The sequence below is a fragment of the Strix aluco genome, chromosome 4, assembly GCF_031877795.1.
Source record: "Strix aluco isolate bStrAlu1 chromosome 4, bStrAlu1.hap1, whole genome shotgun sequence".
NCBI lineage: Eukaryota > Metazoa > Chordata > Aves > Strigiformes > Strigidae > Strix > Strix aluco.
Window position 1 is genome coordinate 15,249,496 of NC_133934.1, and position 22,313 is coordinate 15,271,808.

The following is a 22,313-nucleotide window of genomic DNA, read 5'->3' on the forward strand; positions in this document are numbered from 1 at the left end:
TTTTTCCCTCCCTTATGGCCTTATATGAGAACTAATGGAAGCACTCATGAAAATTGAATTAAGCACATTTAAAAAAAAATTGTTAATCGAAAATCTTCTTTGATACAAAGTGTTAACAAGTTGTAAACTGTATATGAAAAATCACAAGTTGCAATAGAATAGGGAAAACTTTGAATAATTACATTTATGTGTAAGGAAAAACATGTTTTCAATGGATGAAAATAGACTAATCCAGAAGTGAAAACACACTGCAGAAAATCTAAGACAACCTTTGAATAAATCACCAGCTGGGGAGAAATGTAATAGGTCTGCACCTGTTTGTTGCTGGTAAGCTTTCTTTCTCTTTAGCAGGTGAAGAGGGAATATTCAGCTAATCTAGATAAAGCAGCTGGTCTGTCTGCACTGCATGCTGCAAAACAAAGGGTTTCCCTGTGGAGGGACAATGCAGACTGCTGTGGAAAGCATTTTAACAGGAACTGGAAAATTACATGCAGCAATCTTGCTGTAATTCACAGCCTTACAAATTGTTTTCACCCTCCTGAGATAAGAACCTTAAGTGAGCTGCAGAAGTTGAGGTGACAGTTTTCAAGAAAGAGCATTTTGGGGGAATCCTTTGAGGCTGCCTGAGATAGAAGTAGCTCTTCTGATCAAGGTTGGTGCCACTGATCATTATTGCACATGTTCTTCATGCCCAGTTAATTCTATTTTCATGTCTGCTGCTGAGAGTAATCATGGAAGTAGGAGGCTGTCATCTCTCACTCCCTGGTACTACACATAGCTGACTAGCAAGAGAATTCTGGGATTTTTCTGTTGTAGTGGATCTACAGGAGAATTTCTGAGTTAGAAACAATACTCAATATTAACAAAGAAGCCTTAAGGTAACGTGTCATGATTACAGATTTGGCCTGTTAGAGCCAAGTCTTAGATGTACTGTTGGTTGTTAACTAGATGCTTGAAATCCTTATTCTAGAATTGTACCTTTCCAGTTTGACTGTTGTCAGTCCAGACCCACTTTTTAAGATACATACTTTCTGTGCACAAGTTGGAACAAACAACAAAATCATATATTTTGATATTAACAGAGATGGGGGGGATTGTGTTCTCCTTCGTTTTAGTTCAGTAAAAATTGTTCATGTATTGTTCAGTTAATTTTCTAGTTGCCTTAATTGTTGAATCTGTTAAAATGATGAAAATTTAGTTTTATGTCTTTATTCTGTAGTGTACCATACACATACTACATTATCGTGTAGTGTACCATATTTTATTTGTCAGTCATTGTTTCTAATTCTGAGCCTTTTTTTTATCAGGGCTGTTACAGGAAGATTAAACAATATAAGAACCACAGAAAACTAAACTTGCTTTCTCCTCAATCATACTAAAACTCTAGGAAATTATCTGGGAGGCTCAGTTCAGAAATGCAGTCAATGTATTGCAGAAGACTGATGGTTCACTACAGCAGCGTCAGGATGGTGGTGCCTGCAGTACAGTTCTCTATTTGTTCTACCCTTCTGCTTCCCGAAGTGTTCCAGTGTGCTTGAACAATGAAGGATATTTTTTCCCTTCATTATTAAACCAATGTTCCTGAAGAACAACTTGCCATTAAACCTTGCCCCTCATCTCTGAAATGAATCCTATCACACGTTTTCTAATGAGAATCCAAATGTAAATCTTGGACCTGCCAAGTTTCTTGTTAACTTGGGTCAGTTTTGATTTCAGGTTTTTTTAAGTCTTATCTATAGAAAAGGTAAGTTTTGAAAGTATTGACATGCATGCAAAGGACATAATTGAAGATTCAGCTACAGAGGCTTTGCTGCCTCACCTTAGTTGGATTTCTGCCTGTTGTTTACATAGCTAATAGGTTTTTGCTTTCCTTTTTTACTGTGCGGCTGAGCATTATCTTAAGTTTCTTTTAATTTTTTTGTGAGTATCACATCTTTATAGAGATGACTGTTTCAGTTGTAACGTGTTTTTTTTCTTCTGTGAAAGATGTGCAGATACAGTATTTGTTATTTAACCATATAGGTTATATTCCTTATAAGAGTCTAATTGAATTTAATTATGTAAAAAAGCATTGCTGATCTAAAGGGATTTTGTAATTGAAATTTACCATATCTGAAAGACTGATCAGTACCCACATGATTTAATTGCTTCTGAACATCTATGACACCTTTTGTCCTATTTCCTCATTTTAAGATACGAATTCCCATTTTGCTGTATGAGACAGATGATGAGACATTATGCAGCAAAAACAGCAGCAGGCCATGTTGTCAGATACGTGGAGTTGTATGTATTTTAAAGTATCTGTTTATATTATAACAGATTAAAAAATACACTAAAATAGTATGTATACCTGGAAAGGGAGGACTTTTCTTTCCCCTCTACTTTGCAGGTGTTATTTAGAGTAGGTGGAAGTATTATAAGTACTTAGGAAATTTTCACATTGATTTAAATCTGAATTTGAGCATGATATGTAAAATTCTGTTTTAAATTGTCTTGAAGGTGCTTGAAACTTCTGAGACATACTTAAAATGAGAGTATTGTAAAATAAACTTTAATTGAAGCAGGCAGTTTGTTAGGTAGGGGAGTTTGTAACTAATCTTTAGTATTAAGAACTTGTGAAGTGTGACATAAAAGCAATAGATTAAAATTAGATGGTATCTTACATCATCTCCTCTGAGCCCTGTTCCCAGCATGTATTGTTGGCTCTCTTCCAGAAAACGTACTTTAATGTTGTATACTCTTCTTCCGTAATAGACAACCAAAACGTACGGTTCAGCATTTGATTTCTTTGAACAGTCTCTAACCAAGAATGTCTCATCCTGTATGACACAGATTTAAATTATGGATTGTATGGTTAGTTCACAATAAAACTTGTAAGCCATCGTGGACAGTTTACAGACACTTTCTCCAAGAGTTTGCAACCCAGGTTTTAAGATAAATTGTACTTACAGTGTTTTCCTGTAACAGTGCCTTCTCCGCTTCGTGGCGATCATATTCTCCAATGTACCATTCATATTTGTTTAAATCCTTAATTTTAAGATAGCATAATCAGTGTATAGAAATTAACTACAGCTGGCAGAGCAAAAGCCAGTGAAAACAGACTAATCTGCATTTAAAGCAAGTTTAGCGCAGTTTATAAAAAATAATGCATCTATATTAAGAAGCCCTGTTAGGAAATATGAATCAAATTAGACATCTAAATTCTTATCCATTGTTCCAAGAGCTCATATTGGTCTGTTTTCAGGGGTGCCGAATACCCACAGCTTTCAGACTGTTTGAGTTCTTGGGGGAATTATTTCAGTAAACAATTCTTGTGGCTGGGAGGTGTGTGTGTGTGCCCTATAGTGATAATCCTGTTTTCTAAAAAACTGTCTCTTCATAAAGAGAAGCGTTCTTTACCTTTTCAGGGGGTTGGGTAAGAGATTGCATTTCCCATTTTACAAGTGAATGTTTTGATTTGTTTTTGCATGCTGTGTACGGCGTAGGAGATGGTGACCTCTTCGCTGACAAATTGTCTACGTTTAACATGGACCCTGTAAAAGTAAATTCAGAAGGAAAAAAGTATTTTTTAAACTTAAGTCACAGTTTCATTGTACCCTATCAGTTTTATTTGGTAGGTCTGAGAACAGTATTTACAGTTTAGAAATACAATATTGTGGTACTAACCTTTAAAGTTTAGAGCTGTCAGTTATGAGTGGCCTTGTGCTAATGAAGCACCAGTGATTTCAGATTCATGCCCCAGGAGATTTAATACATTAGTTTCCTGATGTTTTTTAATCGACATCACTCTGCCAGGTTCTTGTATGACTTGTTTCAATTAACAAATGTAGGACCAAGAAGTGAGGTCACTCTTGCATTAAGAAAAAGATGAAGGTGGTTGTCCCCAGCTGTGAGTTCCTGCTCCGTGCTGCACTGCTGAGAAGGCAGCAGACTGAGGGAGCTTACATAGCTGAAAACCCTCCTCCCAAAGCAAATCTGATTTGCCATCTGTAGATTTAGGGCTGCCATTTACCAGCTGGACCCAGCTCGCCGTGTCACTGGGGAGCTGTGCGAGCACAGGGTATGAGGCAGGAACACGAAGCATGGGGTAATGTGAGAGGCTCGGGCTGAGTCCAATTAGGATGCAGCGGAAACAGCCTGAGAAAAGCAAGGGCTTGCTTTCAATGTGTAGGCCAAACACAGTTTGCAGGTACATGACATAAGGAAAAAATGGTTAATTGAAGATAAAAACCATCATAGCCTGCCCTACAACAGAAAGCATTTTTGTTTGTTTCATGTAGTGTTGGTGAGAGAAATGACCTAGTGTCTATTGTAAGAGTAAATGAGAAAAATGTGATTATCAATGGCTTCCATCTTCTGGTTACTGTCACAAGAGACAGTACTGCCTGCCAGAGTGGTATTTCATTATGTTTAATCTATTCATGCTTTATCAGTTTGTTACTTTTCTGCCCATACATAGTATATGACAGAATATTAAAGAAACTTGGCTTGGAGGACATTCTTTTACAGAAGGATAATAGTCTTCACTGTGTTTCACTGTTTCATGCATACATGTACCATGTTCTGGTTTTTAACAGCATTACATTTGTTTAAGACAATAAACAAACAACCATGGTCTTCAGCAGGCAATCAGTCCATTCAGAAATGAAATCACTGTTCAAAGGGTCTGGGACCAGACATCCACATTTTGTTTCTGCAGTCAGTTTGAGTTGTCAAAATGTGAATATGTCACCATTTATCAGATCAGCTTGTATGTCACAGCTTATCGGATCCTAATTTTGACATTTGTGTTCACATTGCATTTTTGGTGGCTGTCCAAAAAACTTTTTTTCTTTTTAAAAAAACTTTTTTTAAAAACAGCCTGAACCCACAGCTAGGACCGTGTTTGCTTTGTGACCAGTGCTGTGTATATTCTGTAAAAATTTTTTTCTGGTATGTCTTAAGCTTCCACAAGAAGTGGAAAATTCTCTCGCAATGGTCATGTATTGGGTCTGGCTGGGGTGGAGTTAACAACAGTTTGTCAAGAAATTGAAGAGTTTATGGTTTTTGCACAGAAAATCATTTGTTTTCAACAATAAAAGCTAAAACTACCAGAGAGAAATATAGAATCATGGAATCTTGTAGGTTGGAAAAGACCTTTAAGATTGAGTCCAACTGTAAACCTAACACTGGTGTGCTTAGGATTTAAAAAAGGATATTTCTATGTATAAATTTAATAAAATTAATATTCTTAAAATATTTTAGAATCTAAATGTGGATTTTAAAGGTAATTGTAGGGTAGCATGGGGAAAGGCTGCTTGTTCTCTCCCTGCAGTTTCAGGAGGGCAGGAATTTACAGAGGGAAAAGGAGATTGTGCTGTCCCAGAGAGCCTGACTGACCAAGAGCAGGGGGAAGGATGGTAAGAAGTGTCAGAAGTGGACATGGGTGTGGGGCACCTAGGAAAAAGACTGAGAGGCTCCTGAGAACAGTAGCGAACAGAGACCTAGATGAGTGTTGTAGATTATGTAAAGATAGATTTTTATCAGGTATCCAGATTGGAAGGATGTTAATAACCAGAAGTGGCTCAGTGGAGGGCTGCCGCTAGAATAAGGGAGCCGGAGCCTGTGAAACAAAGCTGGGGATGGTGGGCTTGTTTAGCCTGGCAGTATCCGAAATTAAGGTGAATCCTACATTATCTGAACAAATAATATAGTCTGTATGTTCTTCCTGGTATTTGCTGTTACCATAAATTCACAGAATGGTGGTTTTTTGGGTTTTTTTTTGCTTACACAGTTCTTATAATGTTCTTATAATGCAGACATACACACGTAGAAACACGGACCTATTTCTTATTTATCCACACCTGGTTTAATTTTCAAAGCAATCTCTAGTTCTTACCTGAGCTGCAAACTGTTTTAGAGCTCTGTGTACATTGAAGGCTAGGAAAAAGCAATGAATGAAAGTAATGTCAGAAAAGTATTTCTGTTAATGTCAGGATTTAAAGTAAGAGTCATGTTTAGAGAGCAATGCATAGCTGTGCTTCCCCAGAATACCCGGTCCTCTACTGACTGCAGCTTTGGGCCTCCCTGGGTTTTGAGTAGTAATTTTGTATTTAGCATCTTTTGACAGATTTCTCTTCCATTCATTTCATCAGCTGCTTCTTGAAGTTATATAAATTTTTACTCTCCACAAGAGTATTTGGCAAGAGTTTCACATTTTAAATGCATAGGTAGTGAAGCACAACTTGCTTTTGTTTGTTTCGAGCCTGTTCCCTGCTAATTTCACCTGATGTTCCCAGTTCTATAGGAAGACCCAGAGCGCAGTTGTTCCCTGCCTTTTCTGATTTTCTAGACTGCTGCTGAGTACCCAGCTGGCATTTTGTTGTGCTGTTAGTTACACTGGGAAGCGCACTGACCAAGTAACTTCACGTAACAGAGCCACTGGTACCACACAAGAAGAAACAAAATACTATCACATTTATTCCAGACAGTAATCTTATCTTGGGGAAATGCCATCATTGTAAACAAGGCTAGATGAGAGATTCAGTATTTATCTAGGAAGGACGTTTAAATCATTCATACACTTATGCTGTATCCTATACTTTCAGGTTTTGTTGAGTGCTTTAGGATGATATAGATTTAAAAGCACATTTAGAAAAAAAAAATTTGTGTAGGTTGGAGAAGAAAAATAGGAGCAACTGTGTCAGATTTCTATGGAAAAATAATTGGCCTTTGAAAGGCCAAGGTTGTATTCTTTGTATATAAAAATAGAAAATAAGTGGGAGAGGAAATGCTGAGGCTGGAGATGGCAGAGCTTCTTTATACAGTATATTTAACACCCTATCACAAAATGAGGCACAAATGTAATACAGTAGCATGCTATTAAAGATAAAAATTGAATGTGCAATTACAATAGCTTGAAAGAAATTCTCAAAGATGGTTCTTGTCATGCATCAGGACAAAACAAAACATGACATCAGAAAGTTATATCATCTTGCTTTTTTGCATAGGGAAGTATAATTTTCTAGAGCAGAATGTTTAGTCCTTGAAACATCCAGTACAAACTGAAATTCATATATTCCTACCTGGCTTCAGGATGATGCTTTGATTTATACTCTTGTGCTTGAGAAGGTATTTCAGGTTCCTTTCCCAAATATGTAACTATTAATAAAAATAAGAACTTACTATTTCCTCTTATATGTAACATTGACAGTATCTAGCAAATACTGTGAAATAAATTAACTAAATTAATATACGAAGGGGAGGCAGTTCAATAGAAAAACCTATAGGCTGCAACCAGTCTGGCTTAAATGAGTCAGCTAATGATTTCAGTGGGAAACATTTATACTAGTACTGAATGTTACATGGTGAACGTTACAGGTTTTGCTGATGCCAAATATGGCTTAACATAATGGTAAATAATGTAGAATGGTGCACTAGAAGTATATGGAGGGTTCATAAATCCTTTTTATAGGACAGGATAGATAGGCATTGAATGTATTAATGCAGTCAATACTATTTCTAGCTGAAAATCAGCAAACTATGCCTTAATCCAGAAAAGGAAATGTCAGAGGAAGTTATGAACTCATTAACACAAAGTGTAAACAGCATAAAAATGATGTAGCCTGTATCTATCTTCAGAGTATTTCAGAGTACCATTTTTTTCATGGACCTTCTTGCACACGTACACAGCCAGTGGCTTAAGTTGGTTTTTCAAAGCTGTATGTACATCTAAAGAATTGACATGTTTTTAAAACTCTTTCTTTTTTTTAAAAAAAACCCTGGGTTTTGTAGCTTTAAAAACCTAAAGCTTTTAAAAAACTTTCTTTCAAAATTCTCACCCTCAGATTATGAGAGAGGAGCAAGATGGAGAGAAGGGTGATGTCCTCTGTGCAGACCAGGTTAATTCAGTCTTTTCTCTTTGGGATATCCTTCCCTCAGATTTTTAGGTTCCAGCACTCTTATTTTCCCCAGAACCTTAAGACTTTGATTTGCTTAGAACAAATGTGATACCCTAGTTACCCAAATAACTGTAGTTAATGCCAAGTTAAATTCTTTTTTTCTGCTACATCTTCCATAACTGTTGAGGTCACTGTAAATCTCTGTTCAAAGCAGATGTATACCTGGGGGATGTCTCTTACTCGTATAAATATAGAGCCAGATGGCCTGATCCTACATAGCAGGATGGATGTCAGGTTCCTATACCTATTACTTCAGCTTTAATTTTAATAATAGAATATTTTGTTCTTGGAATATGAAGGAAAGACAACAAATTAATATTTTTAAATACTAACCTTGTTCTTTTCCAGGTACCTATATAAAATGATAACATAGACAGTAAATATTTTTCTTTTGACTGCCAACTTGAATTTACCCCAACAGACCAAACTATCTTTTAATTTTAAAAAAATAATTATAGACATTCAATCATAATACCTGATCACTTTGTCAAAAATTCAGGCTGAAGGCTGATCTCTGTCCACTGACAACAATGGGAACTGAATTTTTAGCAGTATAAGTGAACATATGGTTTATTGCAATGATCACCATTTTATGATAACTATTGTGCATCAGTTTAACTTACAATATGGTTTTCCTTCATTGGTCTTGTATTAAATCAAGACATTGATTTTGATTGACTGGAAATATACTATCCAAAGATTAAAATCAGTCATTTCTTCTCAGGCTCCTTAACTGTGACAGTACAGTTATTTTTACTGTCATGGCAGATACTTGATTCAAGATCACTGTGTGGAGAATCTTAATTCAGCATATTATGTTACAAAGAAGTGAATGAGAGACAGGTGTCTAAAGACCAGAATTTGACTCATAAACTTTCACTGTATTTCTGTATTATTTTGATTCACATGGGAATAGTAGTTATTTTATTTCAGTTTTCTGCTTTTAAAAATCTATGTGGAACCTCTATTTCTCTGACAGAGTGTCTCTCCTGCTGCTCACCATTCATAAGTATCCACAGCATATGGCAGTTAAGAGATACGCTTTTATGTGGATACTTGGGAAGGTAGCTTTGCACTGTCTGTATGTTTTTATTTCTGCAAGTAACTTCAGGAACTTACCTGCCAGGCAGAAAGTAGCAATACTGAAAATACTACACACGTTAAAGATAGATGCATTTATGACCCAAAGCTAATATTTTTATAGTATCTTTACCTAACAGGCTAAAATACTGTTACAAGAGAGGCTGTGCACCCATGGAATGTGTATGGATTTTATGGTCCTAATATATACAGAGATGATGACTTACTTCATTTAGTTCCTGAACAGATAGATGTCTGGAAAAGAAAGAATTATATGCAAAGCATTTCATTATCATAAAATCACCTTGAGTATTTAAATACTTTGATTACATCATCACTGACAATTAACAGCCCTTGGCAAGGGAAGGATTTTATTACAACTATAGAAACTGAGGTTGGTTATTTTTTTACATAAATTATTTGCAGGGGAAGGTTATGGACTTCCATTAAAAAGAGTAGCATTGACTGAATTCATTATGGTAAATGAGAAAAGTCTTTGTTAAGGATTTATTCTGGGAGGAGGGGAGAAGAGATATGAATGATTATCAGCTTTCTTCAACACTTTTCATCTCATGCCAAAAAGTTTTAATTATGAACTTTCAAGTCAGCTATAAATGGTGGCAAGTTCCTTGAAGACTGAAGAGTTTCAAAAATGAAACATTCACAGAGGCAGAATGGAAAGTGTAGAGGAAAGGGGGTGCAAACCAGAGAAAGAGGAATGCAGAATGCTCCTCATGGTCCCGATTCAATGTGTTTAGGTATTTTTCTGCCTTCTCCTGATATACCTGATCAGCAGTAATATCTTCCTTTCCTGAGAAAGTTCCTCAGAAAATATTCTCCCCCCGAAAAGGGACAATGTATTGTCTGACATCTTTTGTTAGATGTCCTGGGTATGATAAACAGTCACACTTTTTAGCCGCATGTATCTCATAATAAAAGAGATAGAGGACCAGAGTTTAGAAGTTATTTAGCAACATAAGGTGTGGATAAGCATCTAGTAGTTTTTTGAAGGCTCTGGGATTTAGTGCCTGCTTAGCTTACCTCCTGGACCAAGAAAATATGACAGTGAGTTATTTTGCTAAATCAGTCAGAGAGAGTACAAAAGGAAGACATGGTATACAAAACCATGGGAACTATTTTTCAACACTTGTTTGGGCACATGTAAGTTTAAATCACACCAGAGCTTCTAAGATACATTCTAGGATCCTGCACATGCCTATTTTTTTATGAGGCTATTTATAGTGTGTATAAATAATGATGTGTTTAATTTTATGTCTTCCAAATCTTGTTGGAAAACAGGACTTGCACTCCTAAATCGCATCTGCAGTTTGACAGCTTTGCTTACAGTCTAGCAGATAATGGCTGTAGCGCTGTACTCCTCCACACTGCAGCTCATACGTATGTTTTCTCCTCACAAAGGACTGAAGATGGGTGAGCAATATTTTGCATGAAGTATTTGTGTGGGAAATTTGTGAAGTGCCTTCCCCAGATCATGTGTGGTCTTAGTCTGTGCCACTCCTCTTACTCATATGATTAAAAAGCCTAGTACAATAAAAAACCCAAACAACAAACTATTAGAAATATTTTGGTATCTGTAACTGCAATGAGAAGTGGAGTTTGGCAGTTATGATTTTTGTTGCTGCCTTTTACCTCTAGAATAAGAAATGACATGTATTTATATTACAGAATTTGGCTTTATAATAGGATCTTGCAAATCCAAGTGCTCTGCATACTGATGTCTGCTGGCAAACACAGTTCTCACAGAGTTTTCAATGTATGTGCTGCCCTACCGAGGGAGGGGATCAGTCATTGGATTTGGAACTTTGCAGCTATAGGTCAGGTCACACATCTGAATATGAAGCTACTTCGTATTCATAAAATGTCTTAACAACCAACAGCTTTTGGAACTTAATCCATGAAAGAATTTAAGCACCATTCAGGAAAAAACCCAACACATACTTAGAGCTCACTCCTTCAGTATATACTTAACTTTAAGCAGAAGATTATTTCATTGATTTGTAAGCTTTTCCCCCCTCATGGGATTTGTAGTGACCTTTGTAAAATGGAGCAAAATTCCATCCTGATGAACTGAAATTGAAACCATTAAGGAAGGATGGACAGGATTGACACAGCTCAGTTGTGCCTAAAATTCTGGCTGTGGTAGGTTTTAATTGAGAGGCATTTGAGCATCATACCCTGTGGCCCCTGAATGTGTGTCATTCCTCTTCCCAACATGTGTCTGCCACCATCCCCATTTATGAAAGTGCATTTTCATCACACAGCAAGAGCACATACGCATCTGGTTACATGGCAATGAGCAGCGTACATACATGTTCCTCTGACTATATACATGTGTTGTGTGAAAAAAGCAACCAGACTCATAACTTGACATATGCATATGCCTGGTCATACAGCTGGACACAAGAGGTTTGTGCTTCAGGACTCAGCGCTCATCCACACTGCCATGTCAGGATGCCAGATGACCATGGGTGTCGTATGACAGAGGAGGGCAAGATGGAAAGGGTAGGAAGCAACTCGTAGTCTGGATTCATTGGTCTCATAGGCTGGAGCAAGACTTCTGGCTACAGATTAGTAATTTCTTTTGCTGAATGTAACATCCTCGGTGTGTGGAGTGTATTTCTGTATCCCTGGTGCAGTCAGTGTATTTCCCCATCACTTGATTCACTAACTGTGCTAAGCAAGTACAATTGTTTCTACTTAAAAGTGGATGCAAAACCTCTAAATATTAGGAAGAAGAAGTAGGACAAACCTTAAACAAAGTGTTCATGAAAGTCCTGCCTACTTTTCTACTCCTTTACTTCTTTGCCATTATTTTCGCAGTTTTTTCTTTAAAAAATGTTAGTGTCACATTACACTAAATAGTACTTCTCTCAGTTCTTCACAGCTGTCTAAAGAATAACTTTTTTTTTTTTTTTTTTTTTCTTAAGTAAAAGAAGAGGTGTGATGGAGGTAAAGTCTTGTGGTTTGACTGTGAAGAGTGTTTTGGATCTCAGGGAATGAGGATGAGGAATGCTCACCTTGTGACTTTTGCTGATATTGGAAAGGTGTGAGCTTGGCTGAGTGTTTTTCTCATGTGAAAGAACTGGCTGCTTATCTTCGGCTCTGGAGGAAGTGGCTGATACTGCTTTGGCAGTGTCTTCAGAGGCCTAGAGAAGTCAAAGGAGAATTTGAAAAACTATTAGGGAATAAAGGAGGCACAGGGACTGTAAATGCAAGCTCAAGAAATAAAACACTGGAATTTTCTGAAAACATTCCAATGTATTTGTGCTGAGCTTAGCTCAGGTCCAGGAGCTTCTTGGGGCCCTTCAATAACAATAATAATTTTGGATAATATTCTACATTTGCAAGACGTTACTGTACTGTGTTATGTGCCACTTAACACCGCTTTCGTGTGCTTCACCAGCATCTGCCAAGTATAGCTCTCCAGTGTTGATTTTTCTGGGTGGATACAGCCATGTGTAAGGTCCAGCCAGGGAACACACTGCAGTTCAGACACACAGGAAAAAATGCTATTCATCCCAGAAAACTCACAGCTAACACATGCTCAGTGTTTTCTGGCAGATGTGGGCACACTCTGCCCGTGCTCTGAGACCAGCCAGTCATAGCCCAGCTCCAACTGTAAGCTGTAGCACAGAGAGCAGGTGAGTAAAACCGGAGGTGCATCCATGCTGCGCCGCAGACCTGCCCTTCAGCGGTGGGCTCCTGGGGAGGGACCCTTGTGCATTTGCATGGTACAGACCAAAATTAAGTATGGTGAGAGAATTAAGAACCGTTCTGGCCACCATAATACAAGCTGAAACAAATAGTGAAATTTTGTAGAATAATGGAATAAGAATGTTATTTCTGCCCTTTTACAGTTTTGAATTTGAGAAGCTACACTGTCTTTTTATGCTCTTATTTCATATTTTAACTTAAGGAATAATCTAAATATGTCTGTAATGCCAATCGTATTTTAAACTTCTTTATAGCTTTTATGGCAGTCAGTGTAGGCACGTTGGAATAAGCTTGTCAGTCTTGGATGACCTTTTGGAAGGATGTCTTAATTGTAGCAGTTATTGTTTGGAATTGAAAAGATCAAGAAGCAATTAATTTTTTGTTTGTGGGCATATCATAGAAAAATATATTTGTGGAATAGAGCTTAGTCCATCTTCTGTGGGAATAAGTGGCAATATTCCAGTTGATTTCTATGGACATGATATAGATTTGTAGCAAAATAAATTGGCAGAAATATTTAAGAGGCAATGAAGTCAATATTATTGTGGTGAAAAGAGCCTAAGGCACCAATACAAATTGTTTGAAGATTTTTTTTTCCCCAGCAATTTATATCTGGGTTGAACCAGATTCAAGATTTCTAGGCTTTTGACTTGGTCCTAGGCTCAGTCAAGTTGATTTTGAAGATGCAGGCCCAAGCTCCTGCTATGAACACTTGTGGCTCATGTTTTGTTCTCCCTAACTTCATATCACAGAAGCACAGAATCATCTAGGTTGGAAAGGACCTTGAAGATCATCTAGTCCAACCATTAACCTAGCATTGGCAGTTTCCAACTACACCATATCCTTCAGCACTATGACGACCTGACTCTTGAATACCTCCAGGGATGGGGACTCCACCACCTCCCTGGGCAGCCCATTCCAACACCTAACTACCCATTCTGTAAAGAAATACTTTCTAATATCCAGTCTAAACCTTCCCTGGAACAACTTGAGGCCATTCCCTCTTGTCTTGTCACTCATTACTTGGTTAAAGAGACTCATCCCCAGCTCTCTGCAACCTCCTTTCAGGTAGTTGTAGAGGGTGATGAGGTCTCCCCTCAGCCTCCTCTTCTCCAGACTAAACAACCCCAGTTCCCTCAGCCGCTCCTCATACGACATGTGCTCCAGACCCTTCACCAGCTTCGTTGCCCTTCTCTGGACACGCTCAAGTAATTCAATGTCCTTTTTGTAGTGAGGGGCCCAAAACTGAACACAGGAATCGAGGTGCGGCCTCACCATTGCCGAGTACAGGGGTAAGATCCCTTCCCTGTCCCTGCTGGCCACGCTATTTCTGATACAAGCCAGGATGCCTTTGGCCTTCTTGGCCACCTGAGCACACTGCTGGCTCATGTTCAGCCGGCTGTCAATCAACACCCCCAGGTCCCTCTCTGACTGGCAGCTCTCCAGCCACTCCTCCCCAAGCCTGTAGCGCTGCTGGGGGTTGTTGTGGCCCAAGTGCAGCACCCGGCATTTGGCCTTATTGAAACTCCTACAGTTGGCCTTAGCCCATTGCTCCAGCCTGTCCAGATCTCTCTGCAGAGCCTCCCTACCCTCGAGCAGATCAACACTCCCACCCAACTTGGTGTCGTCTAAAAGTCCAAAGAAAGCCAGGTAGTGAAGGCATGCCGGCTCGCTTTCAGTCATCTCGTTACCATGAGCGGTACAGATGGATGTGAGCGTTCACTAGCACTGAGTTCCCCAAGGACTGCAGTAAGCAATCTCTTAAGTGATCTTACCGTGGGGGAGGCAAAGGTTCCTGAAAAAGAGAAAACAAAAATCTGTATAAGCTTTTTGCCTTGTTTTAGTAAGAGAAATGTAAAGAGTTTAGATTAAGCAGACATGCCTGTGTGAACAGTCGAGTTTATGTGTTCCACAGCTCATAACATCATACTTTAATATGCCATTTTAAAATCACAGAGGGGTAAAAGACATCTACATAAACTACGAATGCAAGTAAGTGAGATAATGTAGGACTGCAGATGTGAGTTCTCCTATCCTTTAGTTAGCACTGGCAAAATTGCAGCCTGCTTTTAAAAATATATTAAATGGCAAAATGATCTATAAAAATTTTAATTAATGAGAGATTCCGCTTACCTGGGGCCCATGTATCTTCATTCTTTCTCCTAAAAATAATTATTAATAATTGTTAATAGAGTGCTACCCATATAATACATAAATAAAGGTAGAGCTTTATTCTGGTATTGTTACTATTGGCAGTCCAGCCCTATTACCCCTCCACTGCGGCTCTACCTCCAGAACTCTTTGCTCCAAGGTCATGTTCCTGTCCCCACAGCATTCGTCCTACCTATCACATCTGTATCTCCATAACTTTTCTTGCTACTGAATGGGGAGCATTAATTTCTGTGAACCTAGAAGAAGCTGGAAGCTTCAGAGGTTCAGTGGGAGATTGCTATGTGTGGGAGTGGAGGCAAGTCACAGCCTAGACCTGAGACAGAGGTCACTGAAGTGCGTGTTTTCTCTGTAAACTGTCCTGCACGTGAGGCCAATGGGCTCTGAATGAAGCTTATTGGAAGTGGAATGGATTTTGTTTGATCTGACTTTATTTAGCCTTTCTTAAGGATGGATTCAGGTGCAATTTATTCCAACCTTTTGTGCTTCTCTCCATATAAAACACAAGACTAAGTGTACTTAGATAATTATGGCAATCATAGAGGTGTTGAGGATCTTCCTGTGCTGTAGTCAATAAATCTTTTTAATATCACTCACAAACATTCATTTCATGAGACTGTCCTGGTTTTGTCTGGGATAGAGCTAATTTTCCCTCATAGTAGCTAGAATAGTGCTGTGTTTTGGATTCAGTATGGGATTTGGTATGAGAAGAATGTGGATAATGCACAGATGTTTTTAGTTCTTGCTAAGAGATCAAGGACTTCTCAGCTTCCCATGTTCTGTCCATGTGCAGGTGTATAAGAAGCTGGGAGGGAGCAGAGCCAGAGCACCAGACCCAAACTGGCCGATGGAATATTCCTTAGTGATATAACATCATGCTCATAGATGAAAGCTGGCTGGGAAGCTGGCTCTCTCTTCCAGGATGGCAATTTCGGGATTTTCCCTCCTCTGGGATCACTATCAGTCAGTGCGTGGTGAGCAATTGTGTTGTGCATCACTTGTTTGCATATTCTTTTATTATGATTATTATTATCATTATTATTTTAATTTTATTTTATTTCCGTTATTAAGCTGTTTTTATCTCAACCTATGAGTCCCCTTACCTTTACCCCTCCAATTCTCTCCTCTCTCACTTGGGGCAGGGGGGAGAGTGAGTGAGCAGCTGTGTGGTGGTTGGCTGCTGGCTGGGTTTAAACCGCAACAGAGACATAACTCAGAATCAGTTAAAATTAAAGCAGGAAAAAACCCAAGTATTTTTAATTTTTTCAGCTTAAATTATAAAATAAAATTAAAAAATTGTGATGATACTTGATAGAACAGAGTGAACTTTGGTTTTACCTCTGGCTTTCAGAATGAAACATTTGAGAGTGATATTCAGGTATTGTAAATATAAATATTATTCAGAGACTTTATATATATGCTTATCAAGTTCTTTGGGATGCATTTTTTGCCTGTTTTGATTTTTGTATAGAAATTTATAAAAATCTCAAAAAGCAATGAAAGTAAATATTTTTTGTTTTCAAATTTAGCCAAATATGACTGATTATTTAAATGAACATAGGAGATCTTACTAATTAAAAACCTATCTTACTCTATTTGCATTAGGTTTTGATTTTGAAAATATTTTCATAAATTCTACATACTGAAATCCTAACTAATGCAAAAAGAGATGCAATGTATCTTAAGTTCTCCTTCAAGTAAACCATAACATATTACTCTGAATATAATAATGGTACCTTAAATGTTTAACAATTCTAGAAAATATCTTTTGCAAAAATTCTTTTGTGCTGTTCATGCCATCTTGTGGCAAAGCCACTTAACAGCACTGGGTGTGAGAATAAATGTTAAGATACATTTAATAACAGTGTCGTCATTATCTAAAAATAAGAGTCCTCTATAAGCACTATTAGTTTAGGATGTACTAAAAATACGTATAAGTTGCATTCTCAAACTGCAGAGTTTAATCTACCTGCCTGCACTGTCTTTGGTTCATCTTTCTTAATGTCAGCACACAATCTCATGGAGGCAGACAAGCATCTAAATCCAACCTACTAAATTCTGGATTTGAAGCTTTATCTAAACTGGCAAACTGTCACTGGGACCTTGCCTACCAGTTTTGGCAGATTTTGAAACTGATTTACTCGAATTCCTCTCAATTCAGCTTTTTTACAAGCTACATCAGGATTTGCTTACAAGAGTCAATCTAACCTTTCATTTTGCAAATTTGATAGTGCTTTCTCATAATCTGTAGGAATTATTTGGCTCTATGTTTTATATTATAGTATGAACTAAAAGGGAAAAAGCAACCCCAATTCTGTTTTGCATGGATTCTTTTGCATTATTTTTCTGGCTGATCAAATATTATACTTACTCTCTGAAAATCAGCCATTATAGCAAACATAGAAAGAATCATATTTTCCTGGCTTGGCATCTGCATTCTTTTTGACCATATTTAACATATGATTCAAAGATTTGAAAGTGGTAAAGAAAAATTATCATTCCTTTTCAAGGTTAATCAGATATTTAATCCTTCAGTAGTTGACTTCATGAGATATTGCTACATCTAAAGTATATCAAATATAAAAAAATATATAGAAAAGTATATAGAAACCTATATTTAAAATAATCTTATGATTGAGTAAAAACATCAGTTAAAGGATTTAACAATTAGACACCTCATTAGATTCTTGAAAAATAAGATAGCAGTCTCTCTGATTTCACCACAAGAAACAAAATAGAACGAACAAAAATTAAAGGTGTATTTGTGACTCAAAATTATAGGATATTGAAGCAAATTTACAGTTAAAGCAGGGGATAAAAAATATATGCTAGGTGATATACCACATAATTAGCATATTCTTAGTAGGAGAACATTATCAGATAGCTTTTGTAAATAGATACCTAAGGATGTATGACCTTTATAGAAATTGCTAAAGTTGATATTACTATTTAAAAATAGTTACTAGATTATGCTTTACAATATATTAATACAAAATGCCTGGGAAGCATAGGGAGACAAAAAGCATCAGATCATGAGAAGTAAAGCATAGCAGGGATCCTGTAGCCTTTTGGTGGAACAGTTCACGAGACACAGAATCCCCCTGTCCCCCGCCCCCCCTCTTTATGTCCTTATAATTGTAGGGAAAAGGAAAACCTGATTTTTAAATAGAATTGCTTTTTTTTTTTTTTCCCCTCTTTGAGGAATAGGAAGCTCATGAGATTCAATATATCTCCTTTTATAAATAATTACTTTGATGTTAGATAGTTGAAACAGTATTGCAAAATTTGCAGTATGATTATTTTGGAAAGCAGCTGCTGTTCTGAAAAACATGTCTATTCTATCATGTGCAATCTCTGCTTATGTACAAAAGCTAAATATGGAAGCAATTTCTATTTCTGACTGCAGAAATGGGTAGATTTTTTTATTATACCTCTAACACTTGGCATGCTTCTCCCCTCCAGAACAGATGTGTGTTTCTGTTAATAAAGCAAAATAAAGATGTGATGTTAGTCATCATCCTTGAAACTCTGGTTAGTAAAAACGGTGCTGCTCCTGACTAGGATCCCTCTAACACTTGGTAGATCCCAGCAGTCAACAAGTGAAAGCAAGTGGTGAGGTACATTGGTGCAAAGTGAAACAGGAACGGCTCACAGGAACTTGTGCGACCTTGTACGACTGAATGTTGTGTGGCTAAGACTTTAAATAGACTGCACTTAGCTTTAAATGATATTACAGAAAAGGGAAACTCTGTTTGTGAATAGTGTTTAAGATCTTTACTTACAGCTGAGTATTGAGGGGGCTGAGATGTGTGCTGGCTGTTCATTGGGGAAGTGGTACCTGAAGGCCTTAAAAAACGTTTATCTGTAAAAGAGGAAGAAAAAGCAAGCCTGAGTAATTCAGTAATACTGTGTTTTAAGAAGAAGAGGTTTTAATGATCAAAATATGTTTTTCAGGTCAGGTCTTGCCATTGTTATAGCATTTTAATTTTTTCCTTTTCAGAACTTAACCGTTATTTTAGTAGCTGTATTGAGGACATAAGCATGACCCTGGTAATAGCTTTATGGTTAACCTCCTCACTGCGGTTAAAAATACAACCTTCATAAGCTGGTACACAGTTAAGGCAGATATTTGACCTAAACTGTGAATAGATTGTTGAATTTGTTTTTCATTCGAACCTTTGTTCTTGGCAATGCCATTGTGCTGTTCTGGTTTTGCAAGGGGTGTGGGGGGGTTTACTCTCTAGAGAGCTTTTTAATTTTTAGTTTAGGCTTTAATAAATACCGCACCCATGGCCATCTAAAAGAAATGCACAGGTTGTACACTAGCATGTGTTTTTGAGTCATTAATTTTATATCTCAAGGACATTGTTATTTGCCTAGGAAAGATGGCAAGATGGGATGTTAACATTGAGTTTTGCCTTTCCGAAATACATTTTCAGACTTGTCCTCACTCTTGTATCCTGACACATTATAGTTACTGGGCATAACAGACAGGCAAAAACCAGCTTTTTGTTTAATGTGTTTTCTCTGAAATCACTAAACAAAACCAGTGTCTTTTTGGTATTTCAGGACAGTCTGATGTAAACAACAAAAGATGCTGACTGATGACCGAAAGTCTATACTACTAACCAAGATAAAAACAATATTTGGAATTTACTTAGATTTCCAAATAAAATGTGTGGATGAGTCTTTGGAACATAATGTAGAATATCTGAATGTCCAGATAAATTTACTCACCTTAAAAAACATCTAGTTGTTTAGACATCAAACTAACTCCTGCAAAAATCAGTAGAAAAATCTGTGCTGACTTTGATGTGAACTGAAGCAGGCCTCCATACATATATTGATCCTGTATTTTCAGATCTTTTTGTTTTCTGGTTTCCATTCTTCCTCATCTAGGATTTCCCCCCATTTTTTAAATGATTTAAAGCCTCCACAGGGTGTTTATAGTGGTTTTGAGCAATGGATAGCTAGGATATTTCACTTCCTTAAACGGGATATTAATTTGCTATGTATGTTTGGGCATTAAATATGACTTGGAATGGCTTTAGTAAACCAAAACTTGATTAATACAGCTATCTTGCAAGGCTAAGAATGCCTGAGAAATAGACACAAAGTAATTGCTTATTACTGTTATTGAAAGCAGCAGAGAACACCTTTGAAAAGAATACTACATTCCTTCATCTGCAAATTATCATCTGGAGGAAAGTTTCATATGTTCTTTGATATGATTTCCATCTTAAAGGTTTCTAGGCTCAAATAGCAGTGGGCTTTTCTGAAATACTTGTGGGTTTGACCAGTCATTTTTTTCGCATTCCAGGTGGAATGGGATCATAGAATTTCTCCTATGAAGGCAACATTAAAATTACAAAAGCAGCATGTAATTATTAATTTAACATAATCTAATGGAAATAAGGGTAACTGTTGAATATGATGCAGATAAAGCTCTTTTCCTCTTCCTGCCCGCCAGTGTTTTATTTTTTAGTAGAACCATTTCATTTTAAAAAATACCCGTACTGAAAACCTGTACTGTTCCTATTTACCTCTAGGTTTGGCTCACTTTCTGCAGACAGCAAAAGTTACCTGCATATTCGGATTCTTGTAGAGGTTTGGCAGGAAGGATTCTCAAAGCACGGATGGCCTCCAGAGTGGAAGAATTTACAGTCTCATAATCACCTTCTTCCTCCTCAGATACCTTGGGGGAAGATTGTAAGTCACTCTTGCCCTTCATTGTCAAGTCTTTGTTCTGGATAGAAGAAGAGATACACAGATAATACAAATAAATTTAAGTTCAAGATTAATTTCAGATTCAGAAATATTTGAATACCAGAACTGGACATTTTGGTGCACAGGAAATTTTCAGATGGGAATTGAAGGATTGGAAAGTAGTAGAACAAGGGTTTTGAGAATCTAAATTTTTTATTTAGATTCATAAAATAGTTATTTGGGAGACAGTTTAGGTCTGTCTCTGAATTTGGCCTGTCACCACTCTTGAAAATATAATGCGAGTGTTTAGTTTTATGATCATTGCAGACGTTTGAAACTGTGCCTTTCATTATAATATTATCCATGTGGTATTTGTATTGTACTGACTGTTTACGTATGTTACTTGCAAGACTATATTATCTAACTCATCATAAATGTCACACTTTAAAATAAAAACATGCACTGTACACTTTAAAATAAAAACATGCACTGTTTTGGGGAATTTGTGCTAGCAAATGTGCAGTCTGAGTGAATGCAATAGCAAGTATGTGTTGAACAGTGGAGTCCACAGACATGTGGTGTTGAGAGTGACTCAGGATGTCCTGGGTGTGTGTATACACTTGTACTAGGTTTGTTCAAGGTTATTTTCTGAAGTTCTGATCCACCCTTCATACTCACATACTCTGGAACATAACTGCTGGCTTCCTTCAGGAGGAGACATGCACAAACAGCGCAGAGCTGAGATTACTGCTGAGTGAACTCAACTGAGGGTATCTGGTGTCTTTGTAAGTCATATTTTGCTACCAGAGACAGTATAAGTGCACCCATGCACTTGGATCTTCCCGGATATTTGTTTTAATCTCTTCTTGAACTCACTAGTAAAGAGGAATCAATAGCTTCCTGGGGTGTCTTCTTCCATTAGTTAACTGTCCTTTCAGTTCATGCTTTTTCTCTGAGTGCTACAAATTAAACCAATTTGTTTTACCCTCCAAGGACTCTAAAAAATCGATTGCTATCCACTTTATTTCAACCTTTATTATGCTTAATGCCTATAATTATATTTCCTTTTAGTCTTCTCACTAAGCAAGTACAATTCTTTAAAGTTTCCCTAAGTTGTCAACCAACTTAAAAGATTCTGGACCTCATATCCCCAGGGTTACTTTCCTGTGAACTCTCTCCAGGTTGTACACATCTTTATTACAACATCAAGCAGACCTCCAAGAAGTGTTCTTGACAGTACATTTCAAGGTGAGGTTTGCCTTTTTACAACACTACATAAAAAAATACCACCACACCCTAGACAGACCCCTGCAGAATACCTGGGTTTGCAGGCTCTTCTGCTGCATAACTCTTTCCAGTTCACTAGCAGACTATTGTCAGCTAGGCTGAGGGTGGATATTTTTTTCAATCAGCTGTGCAAACACTTCACAGATTTTCATCTAGACTAGGTTTCCAGGCTTCTACTTATGAGACTGTCTTCTGGGAAATGTCAAAGACCTTACAAAAATCAAGATATATCACATCTACTGTTTTCTTTCACCCCATTATGGTTGTATTTCTGCCAAGAAGGAAATTACTCTGGTTTGAGGAGTTGATGAGATGTTCTTCATGTTCACATTAGCAATTTTTTACATAATCAGACTAATTATTTCCAATATATGCTTTCAGACTGACTTTGTTTAA

At 37.3% G+C, this 22,313-nt stretch overlaps 1 protein-coding gene across 1 annotated transcript in view; it reads right to left on the bottom strand.

Moving 5' to 3' along the window:
- CLNK (cytokine dependent hematopoietic cell linker) overlaps positions 1-22,313 on the bottom strand; it is a 37,570-nt gene that overhangs the window by 3,663 nt on the left and 11,594 nt on the right. The window contains exons 4-16 of the mRNA XM_074821261.1: positions 20,508-20,670; positions 18,707-18,786; positions 18,356-18,401; positions 14,889-14,917; positions 14,531-14,550; positions 12,059-12,187; positions 9,248-9,275; positions 8,274-8,292; positions 7,065-7,140; positions 5,879-5,919; positions 3,400-3,533; positions 2,950-3,027; positions 2,664-2,819 (exon numbers count right to left, since the gene is read on the bottom strand). Of these exons, the coding sequence (XP_074677362.1) occupies positions 2,664-2,819; positions 2,950-3,027; positions 3,400-3,533; positions 5,879-5,919; positions 7,065-7,140; positions 8,274-8,292; positions 9,248-9,275; positions 12,059-12,187; positions 14,531-14,550; positions 14,889-14,917; positions 18,356-18,401; positions 18,707-18,786; positions 20,508-20,670 (999 nt within the window). The remainder of the gene's footprint in view (positions 1-2,663; positions 2,820-2,949; positions 3,028-3,399; positions 3,534-5,878; positions 5,920-7,064; positions 7,141-8,273; positions 8,293-9,247; positions 9,276-12,058; positions 12,188-14,530; positions 14,551-14,888; positions 14,918-18,355; positions 18,402-18,706; positions 18,787-20,507; positions 20,671-22,313) is intronic.